Consider the following 25411-nt stretch of genomic DNA (forward strand, 5'->3'; position numbering starts at 1 on the left):
ATCAAATCCAGTTTTGGGTTATGGCCGAAAGGACAAAATCATGGGTATAAGCAGACGAAATGAGTTTCGAATTTGGCATATTTATGAAAGACAACGACCTACATATCATTATCAAAATGATGTTGCAAGCAAAACTTTTATACACAAAAATCGGTATCTTAAAGTGAAACATACATTTACTCGTTATATTAATGATTTCAAATTAATAATACAATATTTTACTTTCTTTTCCTGATTTTGGTTTGTATGAAAATTGTTTTTGATTTATTATATAAATTGCTCAACCTGATGTACAACTTTGGAACAAATTATATTGAATTGTAGTGTATTGGAAGTGCCCAATGTGTTTGTACATGTATAGGTATGTTCATTGTTCAATTTAAAAAAAAACAACTTCATCACAACATCCGGTTTCGGTGAGCAAAATTATTTTTCAGCGGCCGAATTTTCAGTGCTTCACGTGTCAATAATCGGCTTTATGGAATATATGAATATATATTTTTATTCAGAATAAATAGCGATTGTTGAAGGATGGAAATTGACACTCTGGCGTATTTGTAGATGTAATGTAGATCCAAGCTAATGTCCTTGTTGCCTCTACTTAACAGCCAGAAAAAGATTGGAACCCTCCCAAATTATATATATATATATATATATATATATATATATACATATATATATATATATATATATATATACATTCATACATTATATTACTTTAATTTCTTTTTCATGTAAAACACATTTAAGGTGTGGCAACTTTTATTTTATTTTGTAGTAGTAACGAGTTCCTTGTTCATTTACGGAATTCGGTCAACTTCCTTTTTTTTCAGTTTATTGAACTGTGAGGCCTGTGTGCGTTTACATTGGAGTCTGATAAAGATCACATTTTACATGCAGTGTAAACAGTCAGCTGGAAAAAATCAGTTTTAGAAAAAAAAAATCAGATTTGGGCCACTTTGGCCTGCAGTGTAAACGTAGTCTAAATTGCATCATATCACTGTTTAAGAAGTGACTTGCACAAACACAATTATTAGTTACAGTTTATTATTAACAAGCTTTATAAAACGTTCACAGCTTCAGGTCATCAGGCACATAAGCCAGAATTGACAGATAAAGATCAGACTTTCACAAATAGAAATAAAGCAAAAAGAGAAGAAAATCTTCTGAAACACATTCATGTCAACAAGTTGAAAAAAAATGAGACTGATTTGGTTTGCATATTGAAATCTAATTCAGAGTCAATCAACAATATCCACTGCATCGTGAAATCACTTTTCATGTCACCTTTGATTTTTTTTTTTTTTGGTGGGCCAAATATGTAAATAAATGTCTCATCATCCTGAAGAGGTTCGTCTCACTCCATAGCACAAAAATGCATAGGCTGCTTATTGATCAGTTTAACAAGCAGAGTAACAATCTTCAACAGTTAAACTCAAGTGCTTTCTTTCCAAATTCTGAAAAAGGTCCACAGTTTTTCAGACAGTTACTAAGCATTTACTACATGTAAACAATACAGAAGGTTAACCCTTTACATACATAAGATCCTTTAAAAAACGGTATTTACATATTTTACAAATGACTTTTGGCACTTTATTATAAAAGATGATAAAAAAGACTTTTTTTAAAAAGCTTATTTTTTTAGGGACGTCATAAAGAAAATGTTTGTACCATGACTGTGTCATTATTTTTTTTGAAATAGAGAGGACATGAAAAATTTTAAGTGTTGATAGTTAAAAATGAACATGCAAAATATTCCAAATAGATCACTTTTTAGGCACATTTCTGCCATTCAACTTGCCTTTAAAAAGCATAGACAAAATGCTGCATGTACACACCAACGGTTTGAACACACCCGATTGCTTTTGCAGCTTTCTCTTGACACATGCTATGTAAGAAATGAGCTGCGATTCCTGTGTTAGCCAAGTAGTAAGAAGTAGAAAAAGGTGAAAAAAAGTACTGTATATCCTTCATGTTATCTTCAGGGTGCTACCGTAAGTTTGCTGCACAACCACCTGCACGTTGTCCACGATAAAGTCAAAGGCCATGCTCCACACGGACTCCAGTGACTGCTGCATGAGCCTGCAGACACAACAAATGTTTGGTCTGACAGGATTTCAATAAAATAACTATGCAATAACCTTTGTGTAACCTTAAGATACTCTATACACACTGACTCTTAGGCTCCAAAAGTGACCCGCTCATAAGTCAGCAATAAATTGATATATTTTTTTCTTTCCATGTTTGAAATCTTTTAACATCTTCAGATATTGGAAATATTTCTTGGTGGCTTTTTGTTGTCAATAATAACTTTTTCTATAAATGGGGAAAATGCAAAATATGCAATATTTCTAAAAAAAAAAAATGGTTGCAGAGTGGATTATTTGAGGTTTGGCTATCCATCCATTTCCCCTAATGAGGACTTGGGGGGTGCTGGAGCCTATCCCAGCTGCATTCGGGCGGAAGGCGGTGTACACCCTGGACAAAACACCACCTCATCCCAGGGCCAACACAGATAGACATTCACACTCACATTCACACAGTAGGGCCAATTTAGTGTTGCCAATCAACCTATCTACAGGTGCATGTCTTTGGAGGTGGGAGGAGTACCTGGAGGAAACCCACGCAGTCACAGGGAGAACATGCAAACTCCACACAAAAAGACCCCGAGCCTGGGGATCGAACCCGGGACCTTCGTATTGTGAGGCACACGCACTAACCCCTGTACTCCCGTGCTTCTCTTTTTGGCAATTACAGCCTTAAATAGGTCAATAATTTAAGACAATATTGATTTGGATACAGAAGACAAGTAGTATATTTACAGTGTCTACTGAGCTAGGATGAGGGAGAAAGCAGGCAGGATTTGATTGAGTGCATTGAGTTCACACACGTTTTTTTATAGTTATATGTCATGTTATATATAACTGCGCAAGATCATTTTCATTGCATTTAATGAAAAAGTTAATGGCATCATAGCTCATCAAAGCTGAGAAATATGCGCTTTATTTTCTGGCGCCATCAGTTGGGTAAGTAGTGCAATTGCATGAAAACAATATTTCCTGGGAGGTGCAATATGCCAGTAATAGTAATATGCCAGGATTACTATCTGTTAAAAATGCCAATTATAATGTAAGTCATTGGGGCCGAAAGAGTTCTTAAGAGAAAGCATGTACGGTATGCGTTATGTTTATATCCTGTTCTAACAACGTTGCAATCAGAAACACAATGCAATTTTATAAAGAACATTTTTTTTGGAAAAATTCTCTGACGAAATTTCAGACAGCTAGCCTTCAAACTGAACCATCATATCACATAAACACATGTAATGCCTGTTTGCGGCCCGAGGAGTGCACAAGGATGCAACAATGCGACATACCTTTTCATGTATTTTATGATCAGATCCAGCTTCTCCAGATCTTTGTCCTCAATAAGATCAGTGCAATATTTCACAACCTGCAAGATGTCCTCCTCCATTGGGTCTGGAACATGAAATCAATACATTATTTTAACGATCCAACACCATCAACCTAATTGGGCTAACAATGGAACCTCTGAAGTCAAACACAAAGTTGTGCAATTTGACCAAAAATGGCACATGGTTAAAATCCTTGTCCTGCTTTGGATTTATTTATTCTAAAAGCAAAACAGCCCTAAGCAATGGGTGCTAATAGAAGAAGAACGTGAAAGTTTAGGAGTTGAAAAGAAGTGAAATTTGTGCGGTGCACTGACACAACATTAACATTTTGCCTTTGTCGTTTTCTTTACGGTTAAAAAGGAAGGTTTATTGATTTTACGTTTTAAAAGTGACAGCGGCTCACTTCTTTTTACACTTTGTATGGCAGTTAGGAATACTTAAAAGTGGGATGCAGTGAGATAATACGGCTAACATTCACATTGCGCATTTGTGGTTTGCCTTTCAAATTAAGACTTGACGGTTTTATTGTTTCTGTAGTTTTTAATACTGACAGTGGTTAACTTGTTTTTACACTTGAATGACTGTTAGGAATGTTAAAAAGTGAGCTTTGAGAGGTGCACTTACATGGCTAACTTTTACCTCATGTATTTATATTTTTTCTATTAAGGTTAAGACGGTTTTTATTCTTATGTTTTAAAATGACCAGTACTTAACTTTACACCTTCCCTAAAGTGAAACGAGTGAGCTGCACTAATGCCGCTGACGTTTGTGGTTGGTGTTTAAGGTGAAGACGTGAGTGTTTGAGTTCATTCTAGTTTACTTATTTTCACAGGTAAATCGTTGTCTGTACAGTTGATAAATGACTCATGATGGTGACAGTTTGCCACTGAGATAGAATATTTTTTTGATGACTTATTATTTTTTTGTAAATATATGGTACTGTGGAACCTCGATTCACAAACCCCTCTATTTGCGAACCTTTCGGTTTCCAAACTTTCAGATCACACCACAAATGCCTCTGTGTGCAAACCATGTTTCTGTGTACGAACGCTGCATTCCTTTATTTTGTGTCCCACTTGCAGCCATTTTGTGCTTGCTCATATTAAAGAGATTGAGGAAGCCGGCTTCTTACAACAAGTTTAATTATTATTGTTAACTGACTTTTCTGGAAAAAGATGCCAAAGCCAACTTATTTCACAGTAGAGAAGACTACCACTTGTTCAGCAGCGCCTCTTCCATTAACACAAAACACACATGGCCCCTCCCCCCGCCCTTCTAGCCCTCTGTCTGCTCCTTTCTCTCTTCTTGTGAGCTGCTCTTTGTCGATGTTAATGAACTGTAAGTGGATTTTACTTTTTAAAATGTTTATTATTGCTGCAGTATGGTTTTTAAAGTTAAGGATTTTTGTGGTTTCTGATCTTTTTTGAGGGCACCAAAGGGACAGTTGAGCTTGTTGTTGGTTTTGTTTTGGCTTGTTATTAAATAGAAAAGTTATTCATCACCTCCTTGTTATGTTTGTTTAATATACAGTACTGTATAGCATTTTATATTGTGTTCAAAGTGTACAAACCTTGACTAACCTTTAATTTACAAACCCTGTTCAAGAACAAATTAATTTAGTAAATCAAGATTCCACTTCACTTGACCTCAGATATGTATATAAAAAAGTTTCTACCTGTCATGGTGGTCACCCATTCCCGTAAGAGTGTTTTAATATCCGGCAGCTCAGAGGCTCCGGCAAGCGCTGGAGTAGGGCGACAGATGGAATTTGGCAAAGACTCTGTGGTGTTGTGCTTTGAAGACGACGTGGACGGACCGTTCTCTGTCTGTGGAAACGATCACGTTATGTTTCCAATCTGCACAAAAATGTTTGTCATTCAGAACCCACCTTTAGGACATGTACGGGTTCCTTTAGTTTAGTAAAAGGCGGAGCAGTTTTGGCAGGGCTGTTTGCTGGGCGGTACTTCTTCTGAGGGGATGGTCCCTTTTTGGCGGGGCTTATTGCATTCTTCCTCTTGTAGCGCCGCTTCAGTCGTCCGACGCCACCTCCGCCAGGCTGCTTTAGCTGCAAAAGTGCATTCTTCTGCTCCACTGTAGAAAAATGAGAGAAACAAAGTCAATAGGAGGGAGTGAAAAAACAAGAATGCATGGTGTCTGCAAAATAAAAATGTAGTGTTATGGTTTGATAGCCCACTATTTAGTTTTGGGTTTTTATGCTTCACTGATGGAGCGTTCTGGCGGGCGTTGTAGTGTTCTATTCTGTTTAGCGTTCCTTGAACGCACTGTATTTGTGTGCAGTTTGACATAGCAGCTTGGTTTACGTGTACACAGAATGACTCCTTTTTTGCCTTATCCTAGTTTACCCAATGTTAATGTTACGCGCAAATGCACAAAGGTCGAGCTTTAATAACGTTATTATCTTGTATGAAGTGCTATATATGAATATTTGCCACGCAAGCCACAAAATACATTTTTAAAAATCAGGATTACATTTCCTGCAATTGGGTGTAATTGTACACTATATTTTACCTTTAGATTTATTCGAAAATAAATGTTTAAAATTGCAGATTGTCACGTTTTCGCGGACATTTCACATGCCTGATAAACAGGAGACAACCTGCAGTATCCTTCGAACCCCCCTATCCCATACCTTTGGCCACTCTAAGGCAATTATTTCCATGATACACATCTCACCCCTCTGAAACCTCTCAGTTTTACTTACACATTTTTGTCTGAGGCTGGTTATTTGTAACACGGTTGTAGGCTGACTTGAGTTCCTCCTGGAGCTCTTTGGGAAGGGCGGCAAACACTTCTGGGTCAACCTGCAGTCAGAGATGAGCGAACAGATATTCTTCTTTACAAGCAGTTAAATGTATATTGCAGGGCTATTCAAAACAAACATTTTTGCAGCAAATTCCTAAAAACACTGGAGTGCTCTTGTTGTATGGAGGAACTTGGACCACTGTAAACACAGTGGCAGATGCTTGCATTGACATTTTAACACCGGGTCCAAACTTGTGATTTACATAACTGAGGCAATCCTCAAGGCACACCTTTAAGTCCTCTCCGTTTTAGCAGTTGCATTTTTTTGTAACTAAGGGAGCTCATGTACTTCAGATGCAGTCTGCAGTCATTTGTTCAACTTCTTTAGTTATACTAGTAGTGTTCCTCAAGGTTCCATTTTAGGTCCTCTCTTTTTCATCATTTTGGCTATTCAACTCGTGGCCCGTGAGTTAAATTCAAAAAGCTTGTGACTAACATTTTTTGCAGCAATTTCTTGAAAGAAACAAGAGGGCTTTCTTAGAGATGATCTTTGGCTAGTTTTTTTGCAGAAGCTCCTTAAAAAAAGCAGAGTGCCCCTGTAACTCTGACAAAATAAATAGACCAAAATCCAACATCTACTTTAGAGGATGTTGGTTATCCGGAATATACAAAATACTGTAAGACTAACAGTTAAGGGATAAGTCAGGCTCCCGAGTCCTTACGATTTAGTTGAATATCCCTGGTATATTGGAATGCCTCACTACTTTATTCTTACTTTTTACACTATCAGGTAATTATGAAAGTACCTGGGAGTAGCTGGGCAGCTCCAAAACAATTCCGAGACTGTCAGGATCGTTTTGAATCTGTAGTACCAAAGCTCCAGCAGGTGGTTTGTTCAGTGTAGGTAAAATAGCAGCAGGTGGAGGAAGAGTAGAGACAGAGCGTGACTGAGGACTCGGTGGTTGTGGACTGGATGCACAGCGGTTGTTTGTTTGCCACGATTGCTCCACTTGTGCTCTCAGCTCAGCAGGCAGGGCTTCCAACACGGATCGATCCACCTTGGATTGTCCATAGAAACGCAGAGTAAATAGAACAAATACTTCTTATACAGGTCTGATTAATTGATACCTGTGAAGGAGAGGGGATTTCAATGCTGAAGTTGAGGCGTGTTCTGGGATGTTTTGGTGTTCGTCTGCAAGGTTGATGGTCTTTGCTTGTTCCTGGGACTGGGGACAGGGACCCAGGACTGGGGGATGCACCTCTGACGGGTAATGTCTCTTCCTGTCTGTTGTCGTCACCCGCCTCTGTGACATGGATATTTATCTTATTGTCATTGTGTATAAAATGTAAAAACTCAAAACACCAAAAGGCACAAACCTCTGGTGCTGCTACTGCTTGATGAAGCCTGGCCGAGCAACATGTCTTTGATGGAGCGCGTCCTTAGACCGTTGGCGTTGTTAGGAACAGAGTGATTACCCTCAAGCAGCTGCACCTGGATGCCGACACCGCGGAGGTCCTGCACTGGTAGCTTCATAGTGTGGAACATCTTGGTGACAGTTGCTGCAATCAGCTGGCCACTATCAGTGCACTGGGCTAGCATCACAGTCCTGAATAAAGGATGGGACATGAATAATACGACCATATAAAAACAATTAGGACGCACCATCAACTACTGCACAAAAAAAGGTGAGAATGAGTCAAAATGTGCACTCCTACAGGCAACACACTTGTGCTGTACTACTAGTTAGTAAAACGCCATAAGTCAGGTTGCCCTGAAATTCCTCACATTGCTCATCACACTCTACAGCATCCATGGTAACTTTATGGTGTTAAGCCAAATCATCACAACATTTTCTACACATCTTTTGTGTGTAAAATTTGAGCAAGATTGGTGGAAGAAGATGACCGCCATTAAGCAAGAAGTTGTAAGAAGGGTAGTAGCGGGACTAGACAACTACTTTTCTATAGTTCATCCATGCGTCTATCCATTTTCTACCGCTTGTCCCTCTCGGGGTCCTGGAGCCTATAGTCATTGACTATTTGTCAAATAAACGTAATTACATGTATGGTAGTGTGTCTTCTAAAGCATTTTAATGTAATTTACACTCCACTTGACCGTACATAAAGACTGGCTAATCACAGAGCAGAACAGAAGAGGTTCTGGACATAAGTCAGACACTTTCCGACACACGGTCCTCTCTGCAGAAGTAAATAAACACCACCCACCACCATATGAGGAATATTTAAGAAACTCTTACTTGGCAAAGTTGTCACATATGCCATGGCCACCGTATTTTGCCGACTCCTGTGGTGCGCCCTCCTTGCGGACCATGATCTTGAGGGTCACTCTGCGTCCTTTCAGTCCAGCTTCTTGAAGACGTCTTTGCACCTCCATGGACAAGTTGGACAGGAAACTTTCTGCCTCATCAATCTAGTAGATATATACATTAGGAGAAGACTAGGGTGGGAAAACCAATACTAAACATAGTAAATGAATATCAATCTGTGAATTAATCTTTAAAAAGGGATTGTATTGGATCTTATTAAAGTCTCCAGTGAGGGTCGGTCTTACCTTTTTAAAGCGTATGTTGTAATTCATCTCCGCAGACACCGACTTCCGCTCCTTCTCGTAGCGGACGGGGCGGTCATCAAGACCCCTGCAGAAGCGGAACAGCGTTTGTCCCGAGCGCGGCCCAAACTTCTTCCGCAGTTGACTTAAAGACACCTGTCGGAGCTCCCCGCATGACTTCACACCGATAGCAGCCAGCTTTCTGCCCATAGCAGGCCCGACTCCTGGAAAGAAAAAGAAAAAAAAAGTCATGAAGCATTTAGTATAGGCATTATTTTCAACCAGCAGGTGGTGCTGTATCAACCTGGCAAGCTGGTCACTGGCAGGTCCCTGATGAAATCGTCCACTTCCTCGGACCTCAAGAAATACTGCCCGTCTGGCTTGGCTTTACGTGTCGAGAGCCGAGCCAATAGGATGTTGGGCCCTAAAGACGATAGAAAGTCAAACTATACTTAGAACCAAAAACCCCAGTTTAATTAATGTATTTTACACTACACAAGATGATCTTCTAATACTAACCCATGCCAACGGAAGCACAGCATCCTGTCTTTTCCTTAATGTCCGCTCTAATGGCTTTGGCCAGATCTTCTGGGTTAATACCCAACTCTGCTACCAGAGCAGAGGCGTCTAATAACACTTCGTCACAGCTCAGAGCTTCAATGTCGTGAGTGTAACTGCAAAACAACAAGATGACAGTAGCAATATATAATAAAAAAATCAATTCATTCTTTGACCGCTCAGGATTTTGTTGGTTGTGTAGAATCAAGTGTACAACCAGGCTTTGACCAGCAGAGGCACAATTGATTTGTTGACTAACATAACTGTTTGGTTGATTTTTTTGCTAAGCATTTAGGTTTAAATGATCCATTATTTACAGATTACTATTGAAATATAAATATCTTTGGGGGAAAACTAATTTATTGATCTTTTTCTGCTGTCTGTACTCTGTACTTAAAACAAACAAATATTTTAACAATAAATGGAATGTAATTATTCACATAAACAATAAAAGTGACAGTTTGTCAAAGTTAATGTTCCTGACACCTAATCTTTTTAATTGTTTTATTCCACTAATACCTAATACAGTAGACACTCAAAATATTTATATTGTATCACAAATGAAGCGACTGCAATATGTTAGTATACTGTGAGGCAGATCTATCCGGGGGCCAAACCGGACCTGCCATGACCATACCAGACCCTGAGTTCAGTTCAAAACATGGGAGACAACACTTTTGCAGCAAATTTCTAAAAACACTAGAGTGCTCCTGTTGTGTAGAGGAATTTGGGTAACTGTAAACACATTTGCAAACCTATTTATTGACATTTAACCTTGCTAGCAAACATAGAACACTTGGTCCAAACTTGTGATTTACATAACTGAGGAGTTCCTCTCGACAACCCAAAATGTTGAAAGAGCTATATTGGACCAAAAATACAAAATAAAAATCAGTCTGGAGCCGCAAAAAATCAAAAGCCTTATATAAGTGTTTAATGAAGGCTGTCGCAAATCTTCATTGACAGAAATGTTAAAATGTAATACATATTCTACACATTTTTACAACATTGGAAAACATTAGTAAAACGGAGGCTTCTCAGAGGGTGAGGTAACTCCTGGAAATGACTGGCTTAGAATGGCCAAAAGGTATAGATGTGTGTGTCCAAGTTAAAGGAAACGGCAGGCTGTCTCGTCTAATGGATTTATTACAATATTTGCAAGCTTAGTAACGTTTGCGGTGGTCTATAATGGCACACACACACAACTATCAGAAATGCAGATAGTGTCATGAGACATTCAAATCTAAATTAAATACACAAAGGACAAAAGTAAAGGAAAATAAATCAGCTCAAATATACCCACAAACAAGGCATAATGATGCAATATGTACATATACAGCTAGCCGAAATAGCATGTTAGCATCGATTAGCTTGCAGTCATGCACTGACCAAATATGCCTAATTAGCACTCCAACGAGGCAATAACATCAACTAAGCTCACCTTTGTGCATTCATACACAGCATGTTTGGTGGACAAAGTGAAATAAAGAAAGAGAAGCATAAAACACATCTTTCTGTGGCAGCATCGCAGAAAGTTGTACATGTAAACAAACTAAAGTGAGTTCAAGGACCGCCAAAATTAGCAGGACAAAACAGTGCTCTCCAAATACTCTCATCAGTGAAGCATGTTTAATATAAACAGTGGGATTTCTAACAATTAGGAAGGTTTGTGTCATGTTTGTCATCCTACAGAAACCATAATAAAACAAAAAATATATTTTTTCCCTCATCTTTTTCCATTTTCTTCCTTTTTTAAAAAGCTCCAGGGGAGCCACTGGGCCGGCGCTAAAGAGCTGTTAGAGCCGCAGGTAGCCAACCCCGCCCTACACCAAAATGCTCAAACTCACTGTACACACTCTGACAATGAGAGTGCCACTGTCACCTACTGTAGTGGATGTACAATTACACTTTATTCTAGTACGGCAAAAAAAATAAAAATAAAAGTTCCCCGGTGTCACATGTGGCCCCCAAAACAATTTGGTTGAATATACTTGTAGTAGAGAGTTAAAAAAGGAACACAATTGTTGCATTCAACCACCAAACTATTAAGCAGTAACAATCCAAACATTTTAAAGCCTTTTATACCAAAATCAAACACGTTTAAACTTCGAAAATGTAAGTCTTCTAAATAAGAGCATGAATAGACAAGGCTGCTTATCTTACCCAGCCAACGTCTCATACATGGTGAGGGCCACTTCCTTGTAAGCGTCAAAGTCGTATGGCACAGACTGCAGAGTGGGACACAGCTGTTTGGCTTTGCCGAAAAACATCCCGTTTCTCACACCTGCTTGCCTGAAACAAAAATTTGTCAGTATGTGAATGTTGTTCGGAGACACTGGTGTATTGAGTGCGTCAAGGATACCTTGCAGCATAGCTACAGGATGCAATCTCTGCCATGGAAAGAGCAGCATCCTTGTCTACTCCATTAGTATGTTGTGGAGCAGCACCATGTACAAAGTCTGATTCCTTACCTGAGAGGCAAAACAAGATTTGAAATGTCTTATTTTAAATCGCCTATGTCTTAAGGGTGATGTTTGCACACATGTAAAATGCAAGGCTCACCAGGTTGAGCCCCACAGTGTTTCCTCTGGTAGTATTGCTGCTCCAGCTGTGGGTTGGCCCCTGGTCTTAATGGCACAAGCGCATGTCCACGGTTACTAGTCACTGCAACAGGCTTATCTGTGAGGAAAACAAAACAAAAACATAAAAAAGATAACAAAATTTGTATGCATTGTAGTGTCTCATAATTTTACTTGAACAATTTCAATCACCAGACAATATGAAGCGTTTCAAATATTTCAATTACTTTGCTGTTTACAATTCCGTTATTGTACATAAAAAATCATGTCTACCGTAACATTAATGTATTACCTTTCTGACAGTGTCAATCAAAATAGAATTGTACTGATACAAATATAAGACAGTATTTTTTCTTACAAGACAGCTTATAAAAGGCAAGTTTTCCACCCAATAATGGTTCAAAACGTATCCCGAGGACAGGCAGTACTGTTTTAAGGTCAATGATGTTAAATCTAGTCTTTGCTCTAATGACATGGGAGTGCCATAAGACTCCGTATTAGGGCCATTGTTGTTTGCAACGTATATAAATGACCTTCCCAACTGTTGCCAGAGTGTCAACTGCCAGCTCACAGTCGTTCATGTGCTTGCAAACAATTCCACTCTAGCTGGCAGCAGTTGACAGAAGCTCTAGTTGACATTTCAACCTGGCTGGTAAGAAAACAATGACAATAATCTAAAGTTCCAAAGCCTGGTCAAAAAAGTGTGTGTAAAAAGATGAAGTCAAATTTGAACTGCTTTCGTTTTGTTAGACGAGAACTGTCTCATCAAGCTGCTCTGTTTTATTTACACGCAATGTAATTTCTCCACTTGTCTAACCTCATTGTCGCAAACTTCACCCACAGCCCTGAAACCAGTCATATCCCTCTGCACCCACGCAATCAATGTATTTGACAGAAAATCTGTGAGGTTGCATCATTGTGATGTCATTAAGAAACAAGCTTTTTAGATTAGAAAATTTGGTACATTTTAGCACACTGATTTTTTTTTAATGTCTAACTAATCATGTGCCACAGCTGGTCTGCCGCCTGGCTGTCAGACCTCAAGGCTCTTGCAGATTGTGTGGTTCCTAAGTTCAGAACTTCTTTTGGACAGTCTACTTTTTCCTCTAACAGAGCCAGAACACTATTCCCACTGAATCGAAACTGCAAGCTGACACACAGTAAACATCTTCACAATATCAAATAAATAAATATTTGGGTTTCAGAGATATACAGACAAGTCAACTAAAACTATATTGCAGGGCTATTCATTTCTTCCAGTCACTCCAGACCACCTGATAAAATGCATCGGATGGAGGAAAAAAGTGTGTCTCAAAAAGGTTGTTAGCATAAAACAGAAGATGATGAATGATGTTAAAAAAATTTTATAAATACATTTAAAAAAAATGTTTTCAGGTTATCTCCATGCTTACTAGCTGCGTGTCTACGTCAGCAATCAAAAGGAGGTTTTGTAACCTGTTTTGAAAAGGTTTGACTATAAATTATTACAGTGCATCCAGAAAGTATTCACAGCGCTTCAATTTTTCCAAATTTTGTTATGTTACAGATTTATTTTAAAGTGGAATAATTAATTTTTGTCCTCAAAATTCTACACACAATACCCCAAAATTGTATTTAATTTTTTCTTTAGAATTCTATGTATAAAAAAGTCCTACACTTACCAGTGCACGGCAGAGCACAAATCAAGAATGAAGTCGAAGAAATTGTCTGTAGTCCACCGAGATAGGGTTGTCTCAAGGCATAAATCTGAGAAAGGGTACAGAAAAATATCTGCTGCCTTGAAGATCCCAATGAGCACAGTGGCCTCCATCATCTGTAAATGTAGGAAGTTTGGAACCACCAGGACTCTTCCTAAAGCTGGCCCGCTGTCTAAACTGAGCGATTGGGGGAGAAGAGCTAAGGGAGGTGACCAAGAACCTGAAGGTCACTCTGTCAGAGTTACAGCATTCCTCTGTGGAGAGAGAAGAACCTTCCAGATGGACAACCATCTCTGCAGCAATCCACTAATCAGGCCTATATCGTCGAGTAGCCAGGCAGAAGCCAGTTTTTGTAAAAGTTAGCCAAAAATGCACCTGATAGAATATCAGACCATGAGACACAAAATTCTCTGGTCTTATGAGACAAAGATTGAATTACTTGGCGTGAAGGCCAGATGTCTAACCTGACTCTCGCCAGATCCTTGTAGTTCGCTGAGCTCCACACAAGGATCTGGGACTTCTCAATAGGAGATGTATTTCAGAAGGCGCGGCCTTGTAAAAAAATAATTGTATGTGATTGGATAAACCACTTGTCCTGTTATCTTGAATGACGTGCTACTTCAACCACTCACATCGAAATCAACCCGTGACGCTGATGAGAGCGACGCTGGGAAATCCAAAACAGAACAACCGACATATTGGATAACGACAGAGCGAAAAGTTTGAGAACTTTTACTGAAACAGCGCAGCAATGTCAGTGATCGATGTTGTCTGTGCAAAGAAAATATGTCAGCACACGACTCCTCGCTGCGTGCAGTCATTGTTGTTTGAATCAAACAGTCGTTTTGGCGCTACGTCACATCTATGAAATCCCGCCCGGCGATCCTGATTGGTTCATTATTTTTTGCTATCTTGAAAGAGTTTGCATTGCCTTTAAGCCCAGATCCTTGTGTGAAGCTCAGCGAACTACAAGAATCTGGCGAGAGTCAGGTTACCAGATGTCATGTTTGGAAGAAACTCGGCACCACTCATCACCCGGCCAATACCATCCCTACAGTGAAGCATGGTGGTGGCAGCATCATGCTGTGGGGATGTTTTTCAGTGCCAGGAACTGGGAGACTAGTCAGGATAGAGGGAAAGATTATTTCAGCAACGTATAGAGACATCCTGGATGAAAACCTGCTCCACGGGGCTCTTGAACTGCGGCGACGGTTCCTCTTTCAGCAGGACAACAGCCCTGAGCACACAGCCAGGATATCAAAGGAATGACTTCACAACAACTCTGTAAATGTAATTGAGTGGTTCAGCCATGGCCCAGATTAGAATCCCATTGAACTTCTCTGGAGAGATCTAAAAATGGCTGTGCATCGACACTTCCGATCCAACCGCGTGGAGCATGAGAGATGCTGTAAAGGAATGGGTGACACTGCCCAAAGATAGGTGTGCCAAGCTTGTGGCATCGTATTCAAAAATACTTGAGGCTGTAATTTCTGCCAAAGGTGCATCAACAAAGTATTGAGCAGAGGCTGTGAATACTTATTACATGTGATTTCTTAGATTACATTTTTTAATACATTTGCGAAAACAAAACTATCATATTGTCATTATGGGGTAATGTGTGTATAATTGTGACGACAAATATAACGTATTCCATTTTGTAATAAGGCTGTAAGAAGTAAAGCGCTGTGAATACTTTCCGGATGCACTGCATACTGAATAATATATTGCGAGAATCGGTTTGAATCCAGAACCGTGTCGAATCGAGAATCGATTCTGAATCGAATCGTCAACCCCTGTATTGGAATAGGATTACATTTTGCTCAAAGATTCCTACCTCTATTAATTTTAAGATAATGTTAAACAATGAAGCAGAATATGATATGATTTTTTATAAAATGAAATTCACCAAATATGCTATTTCACTTATCTTCAAAACAAAAAACGGTTCTTTATAAAGGAAAAGGGGCTTGTCGTATTTCAGTCATCTTATACAGTATTCTGCAGATGAATATGGTGTCTTTGTAAAAACATAGAGTGTTGCTGTATTTAAGTCCATTAGCTAGTCCAGTAGTACCTAATGAGGCCTCACCTTTGAGTTCCGGCCGATGTCGAATCCCGACAGACACAAAGAAACAATCCATGTCCACGTGAAGAATGCAGGATTTAATACCGAAATGTGTACCTGATGTCAAAAAAAAATATTACAATATGTTTTTGCAAGTATTAAGTGTAACAAAAACATGTGGGTGATTCTCCTACCTTGGCTTTCAAGAGCACACTGTGACGACAACTTCCGAAGTCGTTCTTTCCCGGGAAAGGAGTAACCGCCCGAGGCTTTTCGCTTGCTGTGCAATTCGTTCACATACTCCGAGAAGCCGGTCCTCCACGTGGAGATCTGGTGTAAACGTGAGTGGGCGTAGAACTCAGAGATCAAGCCACCCGTCTGCGCCGACAGCTGAGCCGACGACTCGGACTGCTGCGTCTTGGGATGAGGTTGGACAGTCGAGTTGCTTTCCGAGGCAGAGTGGGATGACAAGGCATTGTGGTGACTTCCGTTTAGACGCACAGGAGAGCGTGGGTAGGATGGGGGGGAATGAGACATTTCTTCAACTTTTGTGTCAACTTGACATGAGGTGTGCTGTGAGAGTCTCTGGCTTTCAGTGGACAGGGTTGGTTTAAGCCTCTTTTCGTCTTTTGAACCCGAGTCCTCGAGACAGGCAGACGACAGGTCCGATTGCTTTGGAGGGCTGCTGGGGAACTCATAGGGGTCTGGTTTGGTCCTGGAGGGTTTATTTTCGGGCATCAGGATGCTGCATTCAGTCAGACCGAGAGATGATTTGTCTGTATCAGGGTCCTTTGACTTTAAGGCACCATTACAAAGATGAGCGTGTCCGTTGGTGAGGTGGGAAGGAGCTTTAATGCAGTCTGGCAATCCGCCTACTGAGGTCTGCAATGATCCATTTCTAAAAAGACATTTGAATATAGTACTAAGAGGAGGCTTTAACTTACACCCAGGTTAAATGGTACAGTCACAAAGGACTATAGTTATTAAATTGAATAAAGGGGAAGCAAAAAAAGAAGCTACAATTGATTAAATGGTGTGTTCCAAAAAGGTTGTTCTTAAAACAAGTTATACCAAATAGTGGCCAAAGGCATTTAATTACTGTTAAGTGTGTGAACTGTGAGGACCACAAAGTGTTTGCTAGACATACTGCATTTATTAGAGGCCTTTGTTTGTACAATGTGATGTTATATTTGGGAAAAAACTAAAAAAAAATGTTTAGCCATTTTTCCTCTGCAGATAATTAATGACAAGTAAATATAAATTATAAAATATATAAATATAAATATTATTAAATAGATAATATATGAATATATTTTTCAAATTCTATCAAATAAAAACAATAGTCTTCAAATTATATATACACTTACAATAGTATCTTAGATTTTCTGAAATACAAATAGACAATAGTAATTGAGAAAATAGTATATTAAAATATGTTCATTACTATTATAACAGTACATAGCTTACATTATTGTATTATATAATATTGGATAACCCCACAACAACAAATATATTTATTAATTTAATATTTTTTAATACCATTAAATATAAAAATACGGCATGATTTGATATTACTAAACATAATCATCCAATTATATCTTAGATTTTCTGATTATATTCTATCACTTTTGTATAATTGGTATGGTTTATTTTTATCGCGTTTGTATAGTTGTTGTTGTTTAGTACATTTTATTTTATTTATACATCTTTTGTAGTTTTGAGAGTGATTAGAGATGTTTTTCCTTGTAATTGAGCTACTGTGTCAAAAGATGTCCTTTGGGGATCAATAAAGTTTGTCTAATGTTTAAGTCTTGAGTTGAGGTCACTATTTGAGGAAGGTAAATAAGAGCTCCCCAGCAACAAGCAGTAATACTCAAAAAAAAAACACAGACAATGTTGACTTTAAAGGAAGGATATACTCACACTCTCAATTCCACTTCTTTATGTCTACTCTGGTGCGTATTGCAGGATGCATTGGTCTGAGGTCCAAGTTGATCTGCTCTTGGCGGATGCTTAAATGGGCTTTGGTTGGGGAGCGAATGCGGGCTGAGTTTAGGATTCACGAATGCCGAGGACGGTTGAAGTGAGGGGTTATTCTGGTGGAATTCAAGTTGGGAGCCTTGTTTGCTGCTGAGTGTCGAGTTGTCCTGGTTGGGAACAGTGCAGTGGATGGACCCAGCGTTCTCTGAGGTCTGATGCAGCTTTATTCCAGGGAATAGTGAACCCTTGTGTTTAGCATACAGTTGGTAGTGCAAGTAAGGGAGCCGGCACCCAGCTTTGATGCTGATTCAAACAATACACACTGTTATTTTCCCACATTCGTTAATAATCACACATTCTAGTCTGACTGAACTCACCTGTCTGTGATCCAGTCGGGCTTAATGACCTTTTCCCCTTTCAGCTCCTGAATTTTGCTATTTGGCAAATTATTGGCAATGATATGGGTGGTCTTGGATCGAGAATAATAGACGTGGAACTGTCCGCCGTGAAGCATCATCAGTCTACGGAGCTCATTTGCACTTGGTTCTGCCCTCACACACAAAAAACCCTTGTTAAGCTCAAATATCATTTTAAGAACTGGAAATGCACTGTGGTGGTAGATGACCACATCGTATTTTACTGTGAAGATTGGAGAATAGCACCTGTATATCCGTTGACATATATGGCCACCCCGGTGAAAATGTTGGTCGAGCCTCCCTTTTGTTTCTCTCGAGGGGCGTCACTCTTGAACTGATCGTCCAATTTGGACAGCTTGGCAGCCATGTAACCACCCTGCAAACAAGACGGAGACCAGAGAGAATAGAAAAGACGACTATGTGACTTCCAAGTTGTTTTCCATAGAAAATAATGTGAATTAATCTGTTCCAGGGTCAAATTGTCACCCCCATACAACATGTATTAATTGTACAGGCGGTCTGTGAAGCCCTAATTAAGTCTAACTCCAAGCATACTCACACTCTCAGCCCAACCATTGTCCCCACTGGCATTTGCTTTCTTCTTGGTCCATACATCTCGACTCATACTGAGCTACCTTGAAGCACAAAAGAGAGATTATTACAGTCAACTGCCTTTCAAAGGTTAAAAATAATAGCAGTGAGAAGCAACACACAAGTAGCGCTCCATTTATACTGCCGAAAAAGTAACAATACTACAAACAAAACATTGAATGATGATTATTGCTAGCCAATTGGGTACATTTTATGGACTCTGGTTAATCTGAGCTACACTGAAGTGATCCAATTCACTTGAGTCCAGAGGTGTCTAAAGTTCTAATTTTTGAATGGCCCGCGGCACATTTTAAAAATACTATTACAAAAAAAACATAAAAAAGTGGAATGAAAGAGCAAAAATCTGCAATGTAATGACAACATTTTGCAATATTGAGTAGGGTGGCGTGGCTCAGATGGTAGAGCAGCGGCAGAACCTTGAGGGTTCCTTGTTCAAATCCAGTTTCTGCCATCCTAGTCACTGCCAATGTGTCCTTGAACAAGACACTTTACCGAACTAGCTCCCAGTGCAAACTGGTTTGAATGTAGCTTCAAAATGTAGATAATGGGTATAACAATGTAAGGAGCTTTGAAAATGTATTAATTTAATTTTATAATCACATAGCTGTCGTTCAGGCAGTTTGTTTTACTTTAAATCAGGCATTGCTCAAAAAACTTATATTCAAAAGATAGACCTGAGGTTGAGCTATAGATTTTAGCATTGAAAGTAAAAATAATGTATAAATGATTACTTATTTTTAACACTTTAATGAGTGGGGCCCTTTTAAATCCCTGAGACCTTTGGTTGGATTTTTTTTAACTGTCATTGTTCAAAAAATAATAATGAAACAAAAGCAATGTTGTTATGAATTATGTACCTATTTAAGGCTCCAATTATTTAATATAAAATATTCCACTTTGAACATTTTCTGGGTGGAATTATGGCATGTTTTGAGTATTTGCCATAGGTTTCTTTGTTAAAAAGAGAAACAAACATTTAAAAAATGTAAAACTTTATGTGAACGGATAGATCTGAAGTTGATGTATAGATATTTTAGCATTGAAAGTAAAAAAAATAAAAATAAAAAAAATAAATATATATATATATATATATCTGACTTGTTTTTAACACTTTAATGACTATGCCCCTTTTGGGTCCCTGGTTCATTTCGTCTCACATTGACTATTGCAATTCTCTTTTCACTCTCTTCAACAAGTCAATGCTAAAGAAACTTCAGACTGTACAAAGTGCGGCTGCTAGGCTTTTGACCGGTGCACCCAGAACAGCCCATATCCCCCCCGTTTTATCCAGTCTTCATTGGCTTCCAGTTAAATTCAGCATTGAGTTTAAAATTTTAGTCCTGACATTCCGTGCGTTGCATGGTGGGGCCCCTTAGAACATCACTGACTTGCTATGCCCCTACTCTTCAGGGCGCAGCCTCCGGTCTTCATGCCAGGGTCTTCTAAAGATCCCAAAAACTTGTTTTAAAACCCGTGGAGACCTGGCATTCCAGGCTATAGCTCCCAGACTCTAAAACAAATTGCACCAGTCCCTCCGTGATCTTGACTGTGTTGAAACTTTTAAGAAACATTTGAAAACTTCTCTTTTTAGTAAAGCTTTTAGTTAATGCACCATTTAACTATCATTTTAATCCACTGTGTATCCTTTTTATGATGTTGACCCTGTTTTAAATTGAATTGTTGCTTTACTTCACCTATGTTTTGTACAGCGCTTTGTAAATTTTATCTGTGAAAAGCGCTTTATAAATAAAATGTACTTACTTACGTACAGGAAAGGACAAAGCAGGCTGTACTTCCTGAGGAGGCTGCGCTCCTTCAACATCTGTAAAAAACTCTTGTGGATGTACTACTAGTCTGTGGTTGCCAGTGTTCTGTACCACATCGTAGTGTGCTCGGGGGGCAGTACATCTAAGGACAGCTTCAGACTGGAGAAACTGATCAGGCGGGCCGGTTCTACGATCGGAATAAAATTGGACTCACTGGTGACGGTGGCAGAGAAGAGGACTGTGGAAAAACTAGTGAGCATCCTGGATGATGCCAGTCACCCTCTGCATACCGTTATCAGTAGACAGAGGAGCCTGTTCAGTGCTAGACTGCTTCATCCCAAATGCAGGACTAATAGACTAAAAAACAATTTTGTCCCACACGCCATTAGACTGTACAACTCCTCTCTGGGGGGAAGGGGGGTACCGTATTTTCCGGAGTATAAATCGCTCCGGAGTATAAGTCGCACCGGCCGAAAATGCATAAAAAAGAAGGAAAAAAACATATATAAGTCGCACTGGAGTATAAGTCGCATTTTTGGGGGAAATTTATTTGATAAAACCCAACACCAAGAATAGACATTTGAAAGGCAATTTAAAAATAAATAAAGAATAGTGAACAACAGGCTGAATAAGTGTACGTTATATGAGGCATAAATAACCAACTGAGAACGTGCCTGGTATGTTAACGTAACATATTATGGTAAGAGTCATTCAAATAACTATAACATATAGAACATGCTATACGTTTACCAAACAATCTGTCACTCCTAATCGCTAAATCCGATGAAATCTTATGCGTCTAGTAGTCTCTTACGTGAATGAGCTAAATAATATTATTTGATATTTTACTGTAATGTGTTAATAATTCCACACATAAGTCGCTCCTGAGCATAAGTCGCACCCCCGGCCAAACTATGAAAAAAACTGTGACTTATAGTCCGAAAAATACTGGACTAGGATGCAGAGGTGTGGACTCGAGTCACATGACTTGGACTCGAGTCAGACTCGAGTCATGAATTTGATGACTTTAGACTCGACTTGACAAAATGTAAAAAGACTTGCAACTCGACTTAGACTTTAACATCAATGACTTGTGACTTCCCTTGGACTTGAGCCTTTTGAATTGACATGACTTGACATGACTTGCTACTTTCCCCAAAACCCAAAGATGAAAAAGTTATTTGGGAGCGCTCCGTATTTTTCATTGTGTACTTGTCTATCAGCGTTGCGTGTGTCAGCTGGTGTGGTCTCAGTACAACAGCCAATCAAATTAGATCTACTTTGTTTTCATCACACAGCATTTATCCAATCAAATTGCAGGACAACCAACGAAGAAGACATGTCCAAACCACACGCCAGTGAACAAAAAATGATACCTAAAATAATTTTGTTTGGGTATAAAAATTACGAGGTGGTCAACACAAAACGGTTTGCAGTATGCAACACATGCGGTTCGAAAATTACTGATGGAGAGGCAACAACTTCCAACTTCGTCCGGCATTTGAAGTTGCACAAAGAAGGGTAAGTTTTGAATGTAAGATAACGTTTATTGGCTAAGTAACGTGACTTTTATTTGCTGTGTAGTTAAATCAGTGAGGCTGTAAACTCACTGCTAACGTTATAACGTTATTGCAAACACGGGAATCTGTTGCAGTTCACTACCTTATTCATACTTTTTGTTCAGTGATTTTTTTTTAAGCAGGGTTACGTTAGTCAATACATCACACGTAACGTTAGACGGCGGTCAGCAGCACCGCGTATTTTAGCCACCTAAAAAAAGACAAAAATAGTCAAATAAAGGTCAGTTAAAATGTATACTATATTATGAATATGTGTACCGTTTTAGCTAGCTTTCTGACATACTGTTGGTTATTTACCTCAGTGGTCCCCAACCACCGGGCCGCGGCCCGGTACTGGTCCGTGGATCGATTGGTATCGGGCCGCACAAGAAATAATTTTTTTTCTTTTCTTTTTTTAATTAAATCAACATAAAAAACACAAGATACACTTACAAGTAGTGCACCAACCCAAAACAACTCTCTCCCCCCTTTTGTTCTGGGCATTGAACATGAAGACTCTTCCTTCACTGTTCCGAGTGGCCATGAGAGTCTTGGCAGTGCCTGCCTCCAGTGCTCCAGTGGAGCGAGTTTTCAGCCATGGTGGCATCATACTACGCCCCCATCGTGCACAAATGACTGACAGACTCTTGGCTAATTTGGTCTTTTGCAAATGCAATGCAGCATAGGGCCCTGACATATAAAAAGTACAACTTTTTTGTTATGTTCACGTATATGTCATGTTTTTTCAATGTTAACACTTTTGTACAAATAAGTACATTTGCACTTTATTTTTCAATGTGTTTGTTCTGTAAAGGAATGAGTTAATGTTTAAAATGACTGGTTAATAGTGCTATTATAAAGTGCAATGTCAGCACAATTTTCTTTCCTGCAATTTAAAATGCACTTGTTTTAATAAATAAATACAGCGTTTGAAAAGCATACACAATCTGTGTTAATATATTAGTCTGTGGTTAAAAGGACTTGAAAGGACTCGAAACTCAAAATGCAGGACTTAGGACTTGACTTGAGACTTTCCAGTCTTGACTTTGGACTTGACTCGGGGCTTGCCTGTCTTGACTCGGGACTTGACTCGGACTTGAGGGCAAAGACTTGAGACTTACTTGTGACTTGCAAAACAATGACTTGGTCCCACCTCTGCTAGGATGACAGGGCATGCAAAACAATAACAGTGCAATACTTTTTCATAACATGGTCACTACTGCCTAGTTTCTCTTGTTATATTCTTATTTTACTGTTATATTTTTATTCTCATTGTTGCTTTTTATTTTTATTGTAGTATTTTTCTATTTTTCTTTCCATTTACACCCCCATTATTTACTTTTTAAATTCGATCTCAATTCTGTACACTGCTGCTGGAATTTTAAATTTCCTGAGGGAACTCTCCTGAAGGAATCAATAAAGTACTATCTATCTATCTACTTACTTACTTACTGGAACCTTTCACATTCACCCAAATCGAGGGGGGCCCGAACGGTTAAAATATTGTATTTGTTTTGAAAATGAAAAATATCAAAATGGCTTTCATTTTTCAATGTGCGTGTGTGGAAAAAGTTTGCTCAAGTCGGTTGAGTCCCCGAACCAACTCAAATGAATCACCTGTGTCTGCAGTGATTCCACTGACTTGAGTCGGTGACTCAATTCAGCCAAATCATTTTGAGTGTGCAGGGTTTACAATGAGTCTGGGTGAATCAGTTCAACACAATCATCCGACTCATGGGTCTTTCTGGGGGTCTGCTAACCCCCACTTTAATCACACTCAGCAACAGCCAAGTAGAGGACTCAAACGACCAGTGTTCATGGATCCCTATGATTCCCGACTCGAGAATCATTAACCCGGATGAGTCACGAGTCGGACAGCTCTAATAATAATACGAACACGCTAAATAGCATGACACGTGACATGCGTATGTTTGTTGTTAGCAACGCTGCCGCGACGAGTCATTAAACTGTGATATATTCACCAAATATGCACTGCTGAAGGCATGTCTGGGCATGTCCACGGCTAAGGACAACTTATTTAGTTGACGCTGAAGCAGAAATCTCGCTCACGCTGTTAGCTAACATTAGCCTGTAGCGCGGGACGATAGTTAGCTTGAGTTCACGTCAGTTCACAGCATGATGTTTTTAAGAGCATGGGGAAGCTAACGGCTAACAGCATTAGCCACAGACCGGACTGGTGGCAACGTTGTGTCACGTTGTCTTTGCACACAATTGTTTGTGTGTCACAAGACGGAGTGCGTCTGTCGTTTACCTTTTGTGCTGTCAGATGAGGTTGTTGTTAGCCACAGACTTCCCTTCCCACATAAGCTTGCCCCCCCAAAAAAAGAATCTTTCCAACACGTTGTCCGTCTTTGTCGACCGTCTTAGTCCGCTTCAGTTGACATGACAGACCTATTTAGTCATGGTGTCCCCACAACACGTTTCCCACATCCTTCAGCTCTCCATTATTACGGTTTCGCTTCTGAGAGCCTTTTTTTCTTTCCATCATGTCGGTATCAACGGCTAAGCGCAATACATGCGACACTTCTGGTGACCTTTCAGAACAAAACACTCGGCGGGCAAATTGGTTAAGAAGGGCAGCCAAAAGCACGTCTAAAAGCAGGGCTAGGATCTACTTTCTACAAGTTTGACGGTTAAAAATCACCTAAATGACGTTTGTAAGGCGCTATGTGCGATCATTTTATTGTCGAGAAAACCGGAAGTAGTTTTTTTCCTGCAGTTTTTGGCTAACTTGACTAAACTCGTCGCCTATTTACCTGAATTGACTCTTGTTGGCGCCGAGGACATCCTCGCCAATTAATTTAGGAGGAAACACCGACATTCATTGTGGGGGTTCAGAGTCCAATAACTTTATTTTTAAATATGAATGGTAGTAGGGTTAGTTCATGCTTCCACATTTCTCTGTCTCGCTCTCTTTTTCTGCAGTCTATGGAGCTGTCTGGGTTTTTTTTTTGGTTTTTTTACCATTTCATTTTTGGGGGTCCTCAAATGAACCCACCCACGTCGCAGAGGCACGTGCCCCAGTGATGGCGAGATGTTATGAAATGAAACAAGGTCAGTGCATTAGCGCGTCCAGATCACGGAATTATGACGAATACCAGCCAGACCACACACACGTTTGCCCCACTTATCATTCCACGATGCCACCAACATATTAACATTACATACATTAGGAGGAAAAACGTACATCTCTTGAGACGAGGACGCTTTGACCTATATGGCACGTGAGCACCCTCATTGGCTGTTCACTGTTGCCATGGCAGCAGACATGCGGAAGTTTCATCCACCTATGAACAGCAGGGGGGGTGGGGGGGTGACTGATGGAGAGGCTGACATATTGTTTGTGCCGGTAAAGGTAGACAAAAAATTATGTTTTACACATACTATATGTATGGTATCAAGTCAATTGTT

At 39.5% G+C, this 25411-nt stretch overlaps 1 protein-coding gene across 1 annotated transcript; it reads right to left on the reverse strand.

Annotated features, from left to right (window-relative positions):
• Positions 1 to 1030: 1030 nt before the first annotated feature.
• rev1 (REV1 DNA directed polymerase) lies at positions 1031 to 24625 on the reverse strand. Its single transcript, XM_061971027.1, has 22 exons — positions 24252 to 24625; positions 18602 to 18677; positions 18289 to 18418; positions 18004 to 18172; positions 17570 to 17929; positions 15841 to 16544; positions 15671 to 15763; positions 11868 to 11984; positions 11668 to 11776; positions 11469 to 11597; positions 9267 to 9421; positions 9052 to 9171; positions 8751 to 8971; positions 8437 to 8609; positions 7556 to 7785; positions 7307 to 7482; positions 6985 to 7236; positions 6138 to 6237; positions 5304 to 5506; positions 5091 to 5241; positions 3377 to 3479; positions 1031 to 2082 (listed from the first exon to the last, which is right to left on the reverse strand). Exons 2-22 carry the CDS (start codon positions 18665 to 18667, stop codon positions 1971 to 1973), a joined length of 3873 nt encoding a protein of 1290 aa, XP_061827011.1. The 5' UTR covers positions 18668 to 18677; positions 24252 to 24625; the 3' UTR covers positions 1031 to 1970.
• Positions 24626 to 25411: the final 786 nt, after the last annotated feature.

Source organism: Nerophis lumbriciformis, linkage group LG13 (genome assembly GCF_033978685.3).
Source record: "Nerophis lumbriciformis linkage group LG13, RoL_Nlum_v2.1, whole genome shotgun sequence".
Lineage (NCBI taxonomy): Eukaryota > Metazoa > Chordata > Actinopteri > Syngnathiformes > Syngnathidae > Nerophis > Nerophis lumbriciformis.